Raw genomic sequence first — 19,393 nt, forward strand, 5'->3', positions numbered from 1 at the left:
TGTTATCAATGACAAGTAATAGTGAAAAATTAACATAAAAAGAATATTTTTCAAAACAAAGTAAACCAATTTTTTATAAATGTTTTATATATATATATATATATATATATATATGTTTATTTAATTTATCATATATATTTATATGTTTGTGTAATTCATCATTTTTAAGTGTGTGAAGTTATTACATTATTGGAAGTAGCAATTACCATAAAATTATAACTACTTTAGTACTGTTTATTAGTTTTAAGTTGTTTTGAGGTCCTTAGGGTTTGCTTTCAAAAAAAAAAAAAAGGTTAGTGACATGGAAACAGGATGTCTTGAAGGATTATCCCTGATTACAATGTGTTGAATTTTTAGTAAAGAAATAGTCTGCCTTAAACTCTAAAGAGTGTTTAATGCTTTCTAATTGTTCATTTTTTTAAATGAAGTTCAATATTCACCCTTCCCCCATAGTAGCACGGAGAATTTCAGTACTGTGGTCACATTCTTTGTACATTTTCCTGCATTTGTGGTATTACGTTTTTAATTGCATGTATGATCTGCTCCTGCAACATGTCCAAATCTTCAACAGTAGATATGGAACATATAACATATAATAACAATCACAAAAAGAAATTTATTGGGGTTACGTCTGGTAACCTCAGAGGTCAAGGAATTAGCTCTTCTCTGCATATCCAATGATCTGGAATTGTTGTAGTCAAAAGTCACAAAAAATATCAGCCCGGTGAGTAGTTTTTCCATCTGGCTGGAACCTTTTGTTGCCTCTTCTACAATTGAGAAAATATTTAATTAATTACCACGATGTCTAAAAATACATCCAAGTTAAAATTGTTAATTATGTTTATGGAAGAAAGGTCCAATTATCTCATAGTATAATAAGCTACATCAAACATTTAGTTGAGGTCTATCCTTATATGTGCTTCATAATTACATGTGGAATTTCTGAACTGTAAATTCACACATTATGATGACTGTTGACTACCTCACTAATATATAATGTTGCCTTATCAGTAAAATAGACATGATAAAAAACTGGTCATCCTCATCAATTTTGTTCAGAATGAGGTCGGCAAAGTCTTGTGCTTATGACGATCATTAAATTTTATTTTATGCAAAATTTGAACTTTATATACATTAACCTTTAGCTATTTATCTAACACTGTGTAGTGTAGATTTTGGTATTGGTAACTGGTGTGAAGCTTGTCTCTCACTTATTTATCTGATGATTGAGTGAACGCATATTGAATTGCCTCAATTGATTCTTCACTAACTGACTGCTGGACTTCAAGTACTTTAAGCTTTCTCTACCCCTCATTATTCCCATCTGACCAGCCTTCATTTGTAGTATAGTTAGTATATACGTGAGTTTCATCACCATACATTATATTCCGATCATCACATCAGTATTGTATTATACATATAAATAATTAATTCTAATAATTTGAATATTGTATCTTTTAAAGAAATAACATCTATTATTTTTAGTTTTCCTAATTTTTTTGAAGACCAAGTTCTTTATAAGAATGTGAAAAGATGACTTGCTTCATTTGAAATTTATGTCTGCCACTACCTTTTTTATAAACATTTGATAAAGTTGGTCTTACCTTTTCTGTAATGTGCATTTCATTTATCATTCATTGAATTACATCTTGATCAAATTTATCGACCATTGATATAGTTTTACTGTTTTTTTTTCTATTAATGATTGGGGTTTGGAATTTTGAATAGCCAGTTGTTTGGGATTCATTTAGAATCTTCCAAACAGAGGATTCACTTATTCTAGCTGCAGACATGGTTTTTTTTTAATAGTAACTGAAATTGCAACTTCTTCATTTAGCTTCAAGTAAAATTTATAGACTACATCTTTTATTTGTTTACAAATTTCTTTCAGTCTGCCTAATTTGCTTTTAAACTGCAACATTTTCATATTAAATCACTTGTAAATTAAGCTTACAGATTACAAAACAAGTTATGCGACTATCAAGTGATTAAAGCTGTTTCACTTGTATTACGGCTGTTATAAACAACTGAATAAGAAGAAATAAAGTGGGAAATTTTACAAATAGAAAGGAACATTTTTAATATGTAAATTTCTCTGCGCTAAAAGAGTTACTGTCATGCTATTTTGTACTTACTGTAACTGTCTGGCTTTTGAATAAAGGACACTTCAGTTCCTCTGATTTATAATTTGGTGCAGTCACTCGCTAGGTTTGTTAAAATTTATATATATATTTTATCATAGGCTCGTAATTTTTTTAAGAGCTAGGAATTTCTATGACTTCTTGTTGTAACACACTATGGTGACGTTCTGTGCAACTTTTATGTTCCCAGAGGATTGGTTTGATGTACGCATGCATGCACTACCAACATACTAACCAAATGTTCTGATTTGTGATTATTTTTTGTAGGGTTTCTTATAGTATACAAGTACTATGTAAACATTTACTAATTAATAGACAAAAGACTTGTTAACATCTACAAAATGATGGTGATATCTAAACATATACTGTAGAAAGTTCCGTGGAACTTAAATGTTTAAACAAATTTCCGTTTTACGTACTGATTAACATTTTGTCATTTTCTTTTAAAAGTATTTTCAGTATTTTTTAAGTTTTATATCTGTTTTATGTGTGTAGGCATGTAGAATTGAATTCCATAGACGATTAAAAGTGTACCATGCTTGGAAAGCCAAAAACAGGCGTCGAACAACTATGGATGAAAATGAACGGGCTCCTCGCTCTGTTATGGATGCAGGTAACTATATAAATATATTTTGTAGATTTTTCCATGTATTGAATAGGATAGGGTAAGATGAATAGGTTTTATGCTGGGCAGCATCTGTTAAATTAAATCCTCAATGTTAAATTAATTATTCTAATCCAATTGCCTATTTTTACTGAAATAAGATAAAGAAATACATAATTTTTCTCTAAATTTGTCTTATTGAATGTATACTGCTAGATAATCAAAGAGTGAGAGTTTTATTAAGAAAAAAATATATTTTTTTAATATAGACACTGGAAATTTTTATTTAATATTACCACTTGTAAATAAATTGTCTCAAGTGTTACCAATAAAAAAATACAACTATTGTATTGTGAGAAAAGCAAACATCAGAGCTTGCTTTGCTTATAATATTATTAGCTTAGTCAACAGACTCAGAAAGGCCGTAACCTAAAAAAAATTCATTACAGCTAATAAATTATTGGAATGGGTATGTTAAAGTATGTAGAATAAAAGTATGCCCTAGTGGACTTGAGTGAATAACTATTTAATTTTTTTATTAACAAATTAAGGAAAATTTTTTTAGTTTTTCGCCAATAGCAGCTTTATTTTTAATCGCATGTAAAAATAAAATGCACCAATAGATAGCTTAGAAGATTTCATATAAAAAACCTCCCATGTATGTTTTTTTTTAAAAAAACCATCTCTACCATATTAAAGTACATGTTTTATCTTATAAATAACAATTAAATTATTTCATATTTGAAAACAGAATTAATAATGATTGGTTTTGAGCATTACCCAAGGTACCAAAACACTTTTTCTAAAAAATTCAGTTTTCAAATATTGATAAAAAACAATTAAATAAGATATACAGATATTCTATATGGAATGAGTACATAAGCTTAAGAACAGAATGCTGCATTGACTTATTCATTTTTGCAATTTGTTTATTATTATAATAGGCGTTTTATCAACAATGTGCAAATTTTTACAATAGATCAGGATTAACAGATAATCAGAAACTAAAAATACTTCAAAAATTGGACTAATTTATAGCCTTGGTTCTTATGAATCTGTACCTTTTTGAATTTTTAAATTATCTCTGATAGTAACAGAGTTATGGAAATTTATTTATTGTGAACCCTCGAGTTCACTACGTTGATTTTTATGTTTATTGTAATATTTGCTAGTGCCCTTAGTTTTGCTCATAGAAGAAGTACTTGCGTGGTTTTTTATGTGAATTTCCTCAGCTATCTACTGCTGCTTTTTATTTTTACATGCGATTTAAAATAAAGCCACTGTTGAAGAAAAACTAAAACTTTTTCCTTAATTTGTTAACTAACAAATTAAACAGTTAACTGCTCATGTCCACTAGGGCACATTCTTATTCTACACATTTTTCTGAACCCACTCCAATAATTTATTTGCTGTAGTAAATTTTTTTGAGGTTAAAATTTCTATTGACTCAGCTACATTGTTGGAGAGTACTATTGTTGATCTACATCCACTTGTGTCGTACTGTTTGCAGAATAATTCTAACATTTTTTCTGGGCATAATTAAGTTGTTATTAAATATAGGTTGACATTTATGAAACTAATGAAAAGAATGAGAAAAAAATGATAGAAAGAGAATACTATGAAGTTAAAATTCAACAAATCATAGAAAGTCAAATTATTGTAGAAGTAGTAACAATTAATAGCTGAAAAGAAATAGATAAATCTAAAAAAAGAAAATAAATTTAGACAGAAGAGAAATTTTAGATATAAAAGTAACTTGGTAGAAAACATAGATAACAAAAAATGTATTAGGCCTGGTACAGATTGAATGATAATTACCAGGGATAAGTTACTGGATAATGTTTTCCAGCAACATTTTCTTGTGCTTTGGATACAAGGAAATAATCACTCGTGTTGTTGATGGATCAAATTCAAACAATGTTTGCTTTAGGTCTCGTGTGTATATTTTAAAAATAAGTTCAATTCATATTAAAATGACATGAAATTTATTCAGATTATTTATTTTTATTTAGTATAGACATACCACATTATACCACTAAATACATATTTAGTTTTTATTTATAGGTTTTAAATTTGTACAGAACAAAAAACAAGTATAAATTTATAGTACATGTAATGTATAATTCAAATTAAATTAGGCATTGGCATGCATGGTATTGTCAAAACCATGCAAGTTTTAACATGTTTATTGTCAGTCGGTCGTCAGTCATTACTAGAAGTTTGTAATCTGTTCTGTTGAATTGTCAAACAGAAATTGGTGTCTTCACAATTTTTTGAGCAACTGGTTCAATTTCTTCAAAATCTGACTGATTTGTTCTCAGAAAATTACAAAATGAACTTTCATCATTAAGCAATAATTTTTTCATTAAATTAGACCCATAACTTCACTATTACATAAAACCTATCTTTCCTTTTTGAGCCCAAACTTGTAACAATATAAGTAGCAGAGACTGTAATGGCTGTGAATGGTTCCACAGATAGTAAGAGAGCTAGAAATGTTGCTACCAGTGTAGGCATGTAGATGTGGAAAATCAGTGTTGCTAATTGTCTGGATACAAGTAGCTCCAGCAATCAATCCTGTAAGCTTGATACTCATGGATAGGACTACGATTGGGAATTTTGTAGTGTATGAAAAATACCACACCTGATCAGGATTCAAAATAAAGACCTTACAAATGAAAGCGTGAGTGCTACTTTTATGCCACAGAGGTTGGCAGATAGAAGTGGCAATTGAAACATTCATATGAAGACTCATATGAATGTTTCAATTATTTTACATGTTTCATTGATTTACCTTATAACTTTAAATGATGTTGAGTTACATGATCAAACTTTTTTCATGTATAATTCATAATGTCACTATTATTAAATATATTTATTAACATTCTCACACTGGAAGGAAATGTATAGTTTAAGACTATGAGAATTTCATACATTTATATGTCATCCAACAGATGATAATTTAGTGGGTTTTTTGTGTTACCACTTTGAACTTTTAAATAAATTGTAATGTCAGTATATTCTTCTTTCTTTGTACACAATAATTAAATAGAACTTTAATTACAGTATTATGAAATAAAATTAATGTTTCAGCTTCACGAACCCCACGCCTTCAAACGAAAATGCCAGTAAACATTAGTACTCAGCGATACTTCAGAATTCCTTTCATCAGACCAGCAGCTCTTGCTAATGGCAGCACTGACAATTTGAATGATTCTTCCAATAAGCGTGGTTGGTGGTATGCTCATTTTGATGGTCAATATGTTGCACGGCAAATGGAACTGCACCCAGACAAGCCAGCTATTCTTCTTGTGGCTGGTAAATAATACCATTTGATTTATGAATTCTTAAAAATTTTGAAATATTGTTTATTGTTTTATTTCTTGTGTATTATATAGATAGTAACAAAAATAACTTGATCTGTATGCATTAAATAATTTTTTCTTCTTAATAATTGCCTAGGTGGATATAGTACCAAATGAGCAACTTACAACTGAACCAAGCTGGCTCAGACTACAATTATTGATGCTGCTGCTGCTACCTTTAATGCTGCTAATACTAGCACCACTGTTGGTTATGCATGTTACTACTCTTGTCTATTGTTGACAGTTATAAATTGTACAAGCTTCAATCTAAAATAGTTTTATTCTTTGCAGTTTGGGTGTTTCTAAAATGCCTTACTAGAGTGAGGAAAGGATTACTATAGTGGAGCTTATGTCTATTCTGGATCCTTTCAAGAAACATGTTAAATATTTGCAGAAAACCTTCTAAATGTCAGTATCCCAGCTAAGAGTAGTATACATGAATCAATTAAAAAATGGTATACCACCGGGTCGATTTCAAATTCAAAATGAAACAAGGTGATCTTCTGTTACAACTTCAGATGCTATAGACAATGTTCAAAGAATAATCTCCAAAAAATCTATACATAAATTATCACAACAAAGTGATGTACAAATACGCTTGCTGTAAGTTCCTTCATGATTTAAATTTGAAACCATATTATGTGCAACAACTTAAAAGAACAGACAAACCAAAAAATTTTAATTATTATGACATTTCTCAAAAATATTGTCAGTGAACAGGAAGATCTGATACTGTACTTTATGTCAAATGAAGCACAATTTTATTTGTTTGGGGATGTTACTTTGCATAAGACCAAATACTGGAAGACTTAAAATTCTTACCAGATGTTTGAGTACCCACTTCACGATAAGAAAATCAATGTAAGGTGTGCTGTTTGTGGTATTTGTAGAGTGGGGCCAATATTTTTTGATGGACTACTACTTCAGAAGTGTTTTCAAAGATCTCTTCACTCATTTAACAGATGGTAAAAATGAGTACGGCTTATTCCAACAAGATGGAGCAATGTGTCGCACGTCAAACGATTCACTAGCACGCATTCATGCAGCTTTTACAGAAGAATGAACTGACAGCAAATTTGGTGGACTCCACATTCCCCAGATTTATCTAATTGCAATTGTATCCTTCTGGGTTATTTGTAGGTTAAAGTTTATGAAAATTCCCACACTATAAATGAACTGAAGGCAAGCATTTAAAAGAAATCAATGACATTACAACATTTTACCTCAGGTTACTTAATATAATCATTTGAGCCCAAAAATACATTGTTGCACAGACCACCTTCATCAAACATCTTTTATAAAAATATGGTAAACATGTAAACTTTTGCATTGATTTTTGTACTGATTTTTTTTTTTTAAAGTACGGTCTGCAGTATTAAACATTGAAATACTTACTATTGAACTTAAAAGGAATATTAGTGTGTTTGCAAATGTAGTGGAAATGTAGAAAATTTTATGAAACTTCTTCTTCAAGAGACTTCAAGTTATACGTACTTGAATAGGTAGACATTTGAGGTATATAATTTTTTTAACATTTAATGGTTATAAGGTAGTTTGTAAATGGCATATTTTATTCTTAAAAATAATATAAATAAAATTAATGAAACAAGGTGTTTTCAGTTTTCTCTATAGAACTTCCTCATTCCTATGGGTCACTCTTTATTTGGTTATAGAAAAGAAGGAAAGTCTTTGAGAATTATGTTACATTATGCATACACATATTTTCTGTTGGAAGTCATTTGGCGATGAAGGATAATTGTGTAGATATAATAATCATCTTGTTTTTCTTTTTGGAAATTTAATTATTTAATTTGTATTATTTTATGTTTTTCATAAATATATATATATATATATATTTATTTTTAAACAGGCCTAGATGATATGCAGATGTGTGAACTAAGTCTGGATGAAACCGGATTGACAAGGAAAAGAGGTGCTGAAATATTAGAACATGAATTTAATAGAGAATGGGAGAGACATGGAGGGAAGCCATATATACGTGCTATAGACCGTGCTAAATAATATCCATCGCAGATAAACATATTTGTGATTTATTATAATACTTTAGTTTGTAGTTATTACATAATTATATGGATATAAATTAGTTTAACTGGCCTGCAATGTAATAATAATGTGCAATAATATTTTCATACAATTTTCAAATGAAATATGAATAACATACTTATTTACGTTTATAATTATCTTTACTTGCTTTCAATTAATTTATATATTCACTATTTCTGTTAAGTATTTTTTCAAATTAAATTACTGTGATGAGTGACAACAATTTTTTTCATGATAAGAAACTTGGAAAAAAAGAATATAGGTAATTATTTATACAAAAATATGTTTTGTCTTTATCTGTATTAATCAGTAGTTTCATTATTTTTTATATTTTCCATTTCTCCTGTTTCTTATGGTTAAATAACCATTCTCTTGTTATTCCAAGTATTATATATATATATTTTTTTAATTTATATTAAACATGAATTTTTGCTGTTTATCTACAGCAATAATGTTTTAATTAGTTCTCTTTTTTAATAAATAGATGATTTAGGTTTAATCATTTACCATCTTAGTAAGTTACATATTTACCGAACAATAGTAATATATTTTTAGATTATTATCTAATGTGTTTTTTTATCTTAATTTTTTTTTAATATTTTAAAGGATATTAATCAAACAGTATTAATGAGGCAATATAATTTTTTTTTTAATATTTTCTTTTCCAACTAACTTTGAAGTTAGAGTTGCCCTTTATGGAATATATATACACCGGTACTTTTTTACTCCTTTTTATTATTGAAATCTTTTATTTACAATTTTCTATTACAAAATTCATTTAAATTACCAATTATTATTAATTTTCTTCTAAGCATGTAATCTCTCTACTATGCATATAGATTCTGTAAGCATGTAATCAGGGTCACATTAGGTTTTAGTATTCCCTACCCTTTTTCAGATTAAAAATGTTCACCTTTTATTTTATTGAAAACAAGAAGAGGTTCTCTGTAGACATGAACTTTTTTTTATTCATTTCAGTGAACTATTTGTATTATTTGAATAAGAATTGTAAATTAAGTATTAAAATAATAGTGGTAAATGAAACTTCCACTAAATTTTTTTTAAGTGAATAACTTCACTTATTTATTTAAATTTAACTTCAAAGAATGGTTAGAATTAACCTCGATAAAAATATTATATCATGTGAGATTAATAATTAATTGTTACTTGGCAACATCAACACCTATCTACATATGCGTGAGCGTATGCGCACCTATACACATATATTTATTTATATTTACATTAAATTTATTATAACAATTTATTTTTTAAATTAACATTATCTCACCACACTATATTTTAGATTTTTAAGCAATTTTATTATGCATTCTTCACTTATATGAACACCACAATTGCAAGCAAAATTACATTTATTATCAATCTTATATTAGTGTTCTTTTTTTTTAGATTATTTTATTAAAAATTAGTTGAACTGAATGGTGATGATAATGTAAAATGTATTAAACATATTTAATAAACATTTTATTTTTTTAAATATAATTTTTTTATGTTACTACAACCTTAGATATAAGCAGTTGTGTATTTCAATGATAATATTTAAAAATAAATAGACATGTATGTATAAAATAAATATTTATTGTTGTATATACATAAAAGAAATAAATATATTTAACTTATCTAAGAATTTATTTTTAATGAGTAAATGAGGTATTTATTACGAGCAGGTTATGTTAACTAATGTATATAGAAAATACAGCAAGATTGTTCTAAAATATTATATACACACACATAAAATGTGATCAATAAACAAATCATTTTGTACATTTACTCTGAAAAACAGTAATTATCTTTGAGATTGTCTTTTTCTAATATTTTATACAAAACCTTTAAAATTAAGGGACATAATTTCTTTTCTGTTGTCTTTCCATTTGTTAACAACACTTTCTGTTAATTTTTTTTTTAAAATGCATTCCATTTTTAAAGACTGATTAAAAATCAGCATTATTGAATTAAGAGATAGATCACCCACAAATATTTTTTTGATTTACATTACAAAATATATGACAATTTATTTTTTAATGTCTTTATTTTCAAGATAATATTAACTTTTTAAGTTGTTAGGATTTCCCTAGTTGTTTTCTATAATGTTATAAGGACTAATGAATCCTATTAGTATTCATATTGTCAGGAACAATTATTGGCTAGTCTAAAGTAGTAACAAATGATTGAATTTTGTAAAGTAGATTGTTATTGAAAATAGATTGTTAGGAAAATATTTCCTTATCACAAATAATAATAAATTAATCAATAGATTTAACATTAAAAAATATCAAACTCCCAGTTTTAATTACTTTTCCTCTGTTAATTTTAGCATTAATAAAAAACTTGAAGAATTATATTTATATTTAAACCAATTTTTATTACTGTGATTCTTATTGTTGAAACTAACAGAAAATAAGTAAGTTATTACACTATGTTAATGTTACGTTAAGATAACTTTAATCATAAAAATTCATTCATTTAGAAACTTGTTTTTATTTATTACTTTATTTATATTATTGTTATAACTATTTATAATGAGCTATAAATAATCTAAATAATAATAGGTGGACCAATTAAGATTTAGTATTTTTGATATAGAAATTATTTATTACTTAAGAAATTTTATTTAAAAACATTCATTATGTTGTTTTTAGTTTTATTTATTTTTAAAAGCATCAATTGATTGAAATAAGATGCCATTTAAGATATGTCTAAGTTTATTACATTTATGTCATAAATTCATTACAAAAATCATGACAAAAAAACAATTAATTTACAATAGATACACAGAGTATTTCTCAACCTGTAACTTAAAATAATTATTAATCTTATATAAAAACGTTTATATATATTTTTATTAATAAAAATTTTATATTATATTTATTTTTATTAATAATTAATTGAAATAAATACTAAGTTAGAACATAATAAAGAAATATGATAGAGATAAGAGACAGAAATTTTAGTTTCAAGCAAAGGTATATAAAAGCTGAACCGTTTTCTATTTATAACTATATTGGTAATTAATGATAATTTCAAAAATTTTCATATTCATTGAGTGTATGGTTAAGTTAATTGTATGAACTTTTCATTATTGTTAATTATTTTCTGCATCTGACTGTTACATCAGTGTTAGATTTGGAGATCTATTTATAAAAAAAAATATGGCAGCTTTCTAACAATGAGAATTTGAGTTAAGGATAGCTGTTCAGTAAATTAGTAATAATAATTACATAATTTCTCGTTTCATCTGATATCATGCTTCTACTACATAAAATAATAATATAGATTTATTGTATTCTGTTAAAACAAATCATTCTAAGATATTTGAATGGATTGTGTGTCCCAACTTAAAGTTATAATCTAAAAATTTACTGAAATGTACTAGAAAAAGTGAAGATATTTAAATCTTTCATTTTATTTTACATGCATTATCTTTACATATTGAAAAAATTATTAAGTGCCTGCTAAAGATAAATTGTTAATGAAATAAATAGAATTAAGGTATTTATTTGTTACATAAATTTATCTTTTAATTAATTCTCTTACAAACTGTTAATCATATTTATGTATCAATTGTTAAAGAAATAAATAGAATTAAGGTATTTGCTTGTTACATAAATTTAACTTTTAATTAATTCTCTTAAAAACTTCTTAATCATTTATATTAAGCAGTATTTTTCATTTATTTCTATTTGAAAGTTAATGAATGCTTTTTGAAAGTTTAAATATTTTATTTTGTAAACACAGCATGAAAATACATTCAACTTATGTTAAGTATTATATATGTTTATTAAAGTTAAAAAATAATTGTAGTAGATACATAGAATCAAACCAAAAGTTATGTAATTTTGTGTGATATTTATACATAATTCTTTCTTTTGACTATATTTCCAGTTGTCTTTTTTTATTATGTATCAAGAAATTGCTGCAACTTAAATACTTTCACTGCTGCTTTTTGTCAGTTTATATATCTATATATTCATCAGAATTTTTTTATTATGGTGCAGGGATCTCAAAGTAATTATTATCTTTTGTTACCAAATATCTAAAATGTTAACAAGATCACCACGTGTAGATCTAATATAGTTGGTGAAGCATTCGTTTATTTATTAATATGACTGAATATTAAAAAAGTAAAAATAAAATAGATTATTTTAGAGTGATTTTTTTAAGATTATAAAAATTAATGCACAGAAATTTAAAAATTAAATATTAAACACTTGAAAAATTATACGTGTTTGGTATAGTAAGTAATCTAAATGAAAATCATTCAAAACATGTTGCACGTAATAATCATTATTTTAATATTTTATTCTCTTTTAAACAATGGCAACAATGATAATCAGAAGTATAATAAATTTGTGTGGATTGACTGGAATACTTTATAATAACAGCAAGCTGCTTTAATCAGACTAATAGTATGAGCTGCAGTGAATGTGTTAGTGGAATAATTGATACCAAATGAAACTAAGGACATATCTGGTAATGTAGTTATGATCTTGATGAAATAAGTGTTAGTTAATAAAGTAATAATTGAATCATTTATATTTTTCATATATATATTTATATTATTTTTAAATATACTTTCAAATTTATTATTAATTATTTCCCACAGCCGGATCTGTGACTTATTCTAAGAAATAAAAATAAAAATTATTTTTATCCTTTAGATAAATAATAAAATATTGTTTGATAAATTTATTGGCATTGTTGTAATTGTTCTACTGTTGGTTTTTATTAAGATTTTGTATCTTTAAATTATATACACTTTTTGTGATAGTAAATATTTTTATGTTATTATTGTATTTGAGACTATTTCTTGTGTTAAGTTTAAAAATTTATTACTTTAATGATAAATTTTGGTTAATATTATAGCTTAGATATATTATAATATATACATAAAATACATTCGTTGAAAGGTAAATGTTTAAATAGGAATACATTTTCTATTAATTTATATTTTTTTCTTTTCGATTTAATAAGTGTTGCATTAATTTATAAAATTTATTATATTTGTACAAAGAAAAATTATAATTTTCATATTATTTAATGAAATTTATTTTTTTGCACTGATTTCAATTTAATTATTTCATTAAAATTTAGTTTATGTGCCTTATAGTTGTTTATTTAAAGTACACAGTATTCAGTAATAAAATGTAAATTGGTTTCCTGATTATTAGGATTTAATTTTTTGTGTTAAACCAGTTCCTTTTTTGTCATCATATTTTCAACTTGATTCGAGTGGAAAATTTCACAATTACATCCATTTATTGGCTGGTATTCAGTAAGAGAAAATCTTTTTAAAAAAAATCATAACAGAAAATAGTTGATACAAGGACAAGAGTCAAAAATGTCAGTTTATTTACACAAAAGTAGGGGTTCATCATGTTCACCATTTTTCTACATAGTTGCCTTCCTTGTCAATACATTCGGCCCGGTGGTCTACGAGTTTGTGTATTCCTTCTAAGAAAAATGTTTTCAGTTGGTCGTGAAGTCACTTTTGCACCGCTTCCTACACATCTTAAGTCTGTGAAAAATCAATGACCTCACAAAGTATCCTTGAGCAGCCCAAAGAGATGAAAGTGGAGGCAGAAAAATCTGGACTATGGGAAGATGTTCCATTACCTCAAAATTCAACTTCTTGATGTCTTGGCAGATGTGTCAACACATTTGAGCTTGTATTCTGCAGTAAGCTGTCTTGGTACCCATCCTGCACAGACTTTATGGAAGCCAAGCTCGTAGTGGATAATTTAATGGGCAGAACCATGACTGATGTTCAAAGAAGATACTGCCTCATTAATGATAGCTTACCTATTTGTCAGAACCATCTCTCAAGCTTGCTGAAATCTTATCATCTGTGGTGGAGATTGACGGGTCCCTGCTCAGTCTTCATGTATCACACTCATCTGGCTATTTTTGAACATCTTGATTCTTGAAAAAGTACTTTTACATGATGGAGCGCTGTCCTTGTATTGTTATAAAAGTCTACGATGAATTTTAGCTGCTATCACACCCTCCGACCAGAGAAATCAGATCGCTGCTCGTTGTTCCTCCTTGATGAAAACTGCTAGCGAAGCGGACATGTTTATAAAATAATAACTGGAAGGTAAGAGATGCAGTTAGGATCAAATTTTGCACATATCACTACAGTCGTACTGTAAACATGCAAGCGCAGCAGTAGATTGTACGACAACTTTTAAGATGTGTTATGAAGGGAATATAGGTCATTTTTAACACACCCTCATATTATAAACTAGCATATGTTGAATTACATGAATTCAACAAGATGTTAATTGACGTTTCATTGTTCATGTTATCAGAAAATGTATATGTGATAAAATACCGGTATAAAATGTTTAGGAGTACAGTAACCTCCAAGTACCTAATTCTGTTTGTTGGAAACAATAATGTTTTGGTTTATTTCTTCTGAATATTTACTCACAGTATTTTTAATAAAATTATGGTAAATAAATTGGTTGATAAAATTATTATCTTAATATAAAATCATCTTGTTAAATCACACTGGTTAAAAAAAATGTATTTTTCTGTTACATGCATTCAATAAGATGTACTATGGTATTTTTTGCACTGATTCAAATCTGCAAATTCAGTGGAGGACAGTGTTTTTAATAACACAGGGTTTAAAGAGAGCCTGATTTTTATTTTTTAAATTATTATTGTATAATATTATTTTACCTAATATCTTTTTTTCTTTTGTATTCAGCTTCTGGAAACAGAAGCTGAATACAGTTTCTTTTTCAGTTTCCAGCAGTAGTTGAAAAGCATGTATGGCCTTCCATTTCTCCTAGTAGTGTGTTTCTATTATTAATATATTCTGAAGAAAGCATTCGCTGTGATCCTTTACTCCACCAAGGTTAGGTGAAAAAAGGCCAATGTGAATGCTATATGAATGCTGATATGAGTATTTTTTTAGAGACTATTCATCCCAGTTTTAAGAAGTTCATTCACCAATGAGAACGTGTAGTTCTCACCCTTGTTTTTGCCCAGGAATGATTTAACAATATTTTGAAATGATACCTGTGCCTGCTTTCTGAGGTTCATTGAAACTCCTCTTGAAGTCTGAATTTTTCATTATCTGATGTGTCTGTGATCCACAAATATTTTATTTTTTTATTTTTACCACATTCATCCTGGTAAACATAGTATTAAAGTATAGTAGTAAATAAGTATTAAGGTATAGTAGTAAATAGTACGAGGGTAAGTCAATTATTATCCGCAATTTAGTTATATTCTTGTTTAAGTTGGTAGTACTGTCGTGTTCCATAGATGATGCATGCGTGGTTTAATTGTTGTTATGTCTGTGCAGGTTTGATGTTGCTAGGTTAGTTCCATTATCGCTGCCCTACCTTTAACCATGGCTGCTCCGCTTTCTTGCACCAAAGAAGAGTTCAGTGATCTGTTTTTTGTGGTCAGAAGGTGTATCAGAGGCCAAAATTCATCGAAGACTTTCGGTGCAGTACGGGAACAGTGTTTTGCCATAACGGAGTGTCTACGAATGGATTGAAAAATTCAAAATCGGTTGCACAAGTGTTACGCACAATGAAGGAGCTGGACGATCGTTTACCGCCACAAATGAGGAATACATTGAGCATGCACGTGACATGGTTTTCTCAGACAGACGAGTAACTATTGAAGTGGCATTTGGATCACTGTAGTAACGAACAGGACATCTTCTTTGACAGAATCATCACTGGTGACAAAACATAGATCCATCATTACGAGCCGGAGAGTAAACGGTAGAGTATGGTATGGAAACATCCAAATTTGCCCTGCAAAAAAAAGTTCAAGACCCAACTGTCTGCAGGAAAACTGATGCTTACTATTTTTTGGGACTCACAAGGCCCAGTACTGGAACATTACAAGGAAAGGGGCACGATAATAAACAGTGCACGTTACAGTGAGATGCTTACTGCTAAGCTGAAGCCTTCTGAGAGAAATGGAACAGGTAACTCTTCATTGTGTGGAATAGGTCTTATGGATGAAGAAAATCTAGAATATGCAAAAGATTTCTTGAATTTACTTGTGATGCCTTTGATTTTTGTGATACAAAAATATCAGTGTATCAAGTGGTCCTTAGTTAGGCTCTTTGGCAATTTAGATACCATATGAACAGCAAAAGGCATTTGTCACACAGGATCCCGCTTAACCAGTTATTTTTATCTGTTTGTGTAATTTTATTTAGTAAAGTCAATCACATGAATATTAAGCGGATATGGAGGGCTCAAGACGTCCTGATCTTCTATTTTGTACCCAAAGTAGAGTTAATATGATTTTTTTAATCTAGTGAGCATTAAAAGTTGTTTATATGATTTTTTTAATCTAGTTGAGCATTAACTTAACATAAAACAAAATTGTAAGGGTGATTTATATAAGTGCAAGGTATTTTTATATAAATTACTAACAATAAACAAAAAACTATATATGAAGCACAACAATGTCTGTATCAGAAAAATTGGGAATAATGCAAACATCAGACTCGATGGTAGTTGCATGAAAGCTAGAATGAAACTGATTTTTTTTATTTAAGTTACTCCATAGTAAAAATAATAATTGTAATCACTACATCAATTATGATATCATTAATAAAGGATATTAACTAAACCATATTACTGATAAATTTATTTTTTCTAGAAGGAATAAGTCATAGTAAACAGTTAATATACATGTAATTCTATGATGTGTACCGTATTATTTGCCACACATTGCTCCTCCAAATTTTTCATTCTGAGCCATTTATAAACGTGGTTCATTTGTACAGTAGATATTTCAAACATGCCTAACTCATTATTAATATAAACATTGATTCAAATCAATTGTTTGACAAATCTTTATAAGTATTCAGTCTTAATGGAGAACATAAATCATTTTAACAGTTTTATGTTTTATGAGACAATTACAAAAAGAGATGTATGTGTGTGTGTGTATGTATATGTGTGCGCGCAAACATAATATGATTGCTTATGTAACGACCTTATGTTTTTTGTTTATGTTTCTAGTATAAGCTAATATGAAACTCTTAGTTATGACGAAACTTAGATTATATACAACAAATAAAAAAAATAAATCTCTTTAAATCAGCTTTGATCGTAAACACAAGATTTAAAGACATAAATATCTACTGTAGATCATTATTTTCTTTTACAGTTCATTATAGAAAAAAAACAAATTAATACAAATACTCGCAGATATGCGTACAATTTAAAATAATGATCATATTCATTAATTATTTAAGTACATAATTTGAAATACAATGGCGTCCTCATAATCCCCAATAAAAACGACTGCAGAAGATTTTCCATTCATTTCGCTTGTTAACGTAACGTTGATAACAAAAATGCGTTCTCTAGCGATAATTCTTATCTTCGGATTCTTTACTGAACCGTCAGTCAGTAATGGTATGTAGTCACATTTTATATAATTGCATTCTTAAGAAATAAACAATAAATTATTTAAAAATTATTTACATAAAAGGGTATAAATTGGAATAAAACATTTTTCTTAATTTTCGTAATGGATGAATATGAAGTTGTGAAGTGAATATGAATATGAAGAACTGAATGATTTAAAAAAATTTATTTTAAATTTAAATCAATGTAAAAACTGTATTCCTTAATAAAAAAGAATAAAATAAAAATCTTTAAATATTTAAAAATTCTGTTATAAAAAAGTAAAAAAAATTTGGTACCTAAAAAATAAAAATTAAATTTTATTCCGATCCGTACATAATTATAATTATATAGATCTCATAAAAAATGCCCACATATGCTACTCCATGGATAAAAAAAATCTTCCAATGCTCTATTTCGCAGTTAGAAATGCACTGATTTTCACAGTGCGACGGACTACAAATGAGCAGATAGATAATACACACAAGCATCAACACTCAATTCAGTTACAATTGTGACTCGTTGCATAAGCACGTATGAAAAATACACCACGTATGAAAAATTACATCAACATAATCCCCAACTGGAGGTTATGTTTGTTGTTGAACTTAAATTGGTCGTTACTCAAGAACGATCTATTACTCAACCGATCATCAACAGCCAGCCTCCGTGGCGCGAGTGGTAGCGTCTTGGCCTTTCACGAAGATGTTCTGCGTTCGATTCCCGGTCAGGCATGGTATTTTCACACGCTACAAATTGTCACTCATCTCATACTCTGAAGCAATACCTAACGATGGTTCTAAAAAAAACTCATCTTCAACAAATTATCACCAGTACAACTACAGTACATCTAAATTTTAGTGAAATTGATCGAACAGTTTTGGAGATTTTTGAACCACTAATACGTAGGCCTAAATATATGTATATATATATTTAAGGAAATTACATTTTAAATGAATGGTATTTTCGTAATCCTTATATCTCAAAACGTAAAGAAAATTTAATTTAACCCCCCCTCAAATCAAACCATGTGACTGAAACTAATACCGCCCTTTTCTTCGAAAATTCGGTAAAAAGGAACTAAAGATTTTCGTTAATGGTTCGAGAAAACCCGTAGTAAAGCATCAGAGTAGTATTACAAAAGAAAAACGATTTAATTATAAAGTTAAAATTAGATGTGATAAACAGATCGAAATAACTAAGAGAGGGAAAAATTGTTACTAGCACTTCTATAAGTGGAAATGGTAAAGGGGCTTCTAATAAACGTAAAAAAAAATAAATGTGTGAGAGGTGGTGATCGAGGGTTAATTTGGGAGGTTGAAAGTAGGTGATAAATGGTGCTATTACGATTTCCGGCGAAAGTTGCCATCAAAAAAATTTGTGGTTATTTAAGACACGGAAAGGTATACTTTCACCAAGTTTAGTCAAAATTAAATTATTTTTGCGGAAATTAAGAATAAAAAACGAAAAAGAAAGAAAAGATTTTTCTCGGAAACTTTGAGGTTATGTTAAAAAGTGACCTCTACAAAAGTTGTAGATTTTTGCATGATCTACAACTAAAGTATTGGAATGTTTTTTTCAACCCTCCAAATCACCCCTCCACCACCAAAATAAATGCGTTCACGCAATTATTTTTTTTTGTTTAGTATAAGTCCCTTTACCATTTCTACTTATAAAAGTCCAGGTAACATTTTTTTTTCTCTAAGTGCAGTTTGGTTGGAATATGATTAAAGTACATATTAATAAATTAAAATATAAATTCTTGAAACAATGTTAAGGTAAAATAGTAATTATAAAGTAACCATT

General features: G+C 27.9%; 2 protein-coding genes across 5 annotated transcripts in view; both read left to right on the top strand.

The window, feature by feature from the left end:
* Positions 1-8,694, top strand: part of jar (Myosin heavy chain 95F jaguar) — a 355,723-nt gene extending 347,029 nt beyond the window's left edge. For 2 of the 4 annotated variants that reach the window (XM_075353646.1, XM_075353647.1), the window contains exons 24-26: positions 2,637-2,754; positions 5,839-6,063; positions 7,981-8,687. In XM_075353646.1, the coding sequence (XP_075209761.1) occupies positions 2,637-2,754; positions 5,839-6,063; positions 7,981-8,132 (495 nt within the window). In that variant the 3' untranslated portion in view covers positions 8,133-8,687. Of the gene's footprint in view, positions 1-2,636; positions 2,755-5,838; positions 6,064-7,980 lie in introns of all 4 variants that reach the window. The other 2 variants (XM_075353648.1, XM_075353645.1) reach the window with 2 other exon arrangements.
* An 8,743-nt stretch (positions 8,695-17,437) lies between these two features.
* Positions 17,438-19,393, top strand: part of LOC142317248 (invertebrate-type lysozyme 3-like) — a 28,170-nt gene continuing 26,214 nt past the window's right edge. The window contains exon 1 of the mRNA XM_075353651.1: positions 17,438-17,596. Within this exon, the coding sequence (XP_075209766.1) occupies positions 17,536-17,596 (61 nt within the window). The 5' untranslated portion in view covers positions 17,438-17,535. The remainder of the gene's footprint in view (positions 17,597-19,393) is intronic.

The sequence above is a fragment of the Lycorma delicatula genome, chromosome 1 (assembly GCF_047948215.1).
Source record: "Lycorma delicatula isolate Av1 chromosome 1, ASM4794821v1, whole genome shotgun sequence".
In the NCBI taxonomy this organism is placed as follows: Eukaryota; Metazoa; Arthropoda; class Insecta; order Hemiptera; family Fulgoridae; genus Lycorma; species Lycorma delicatula.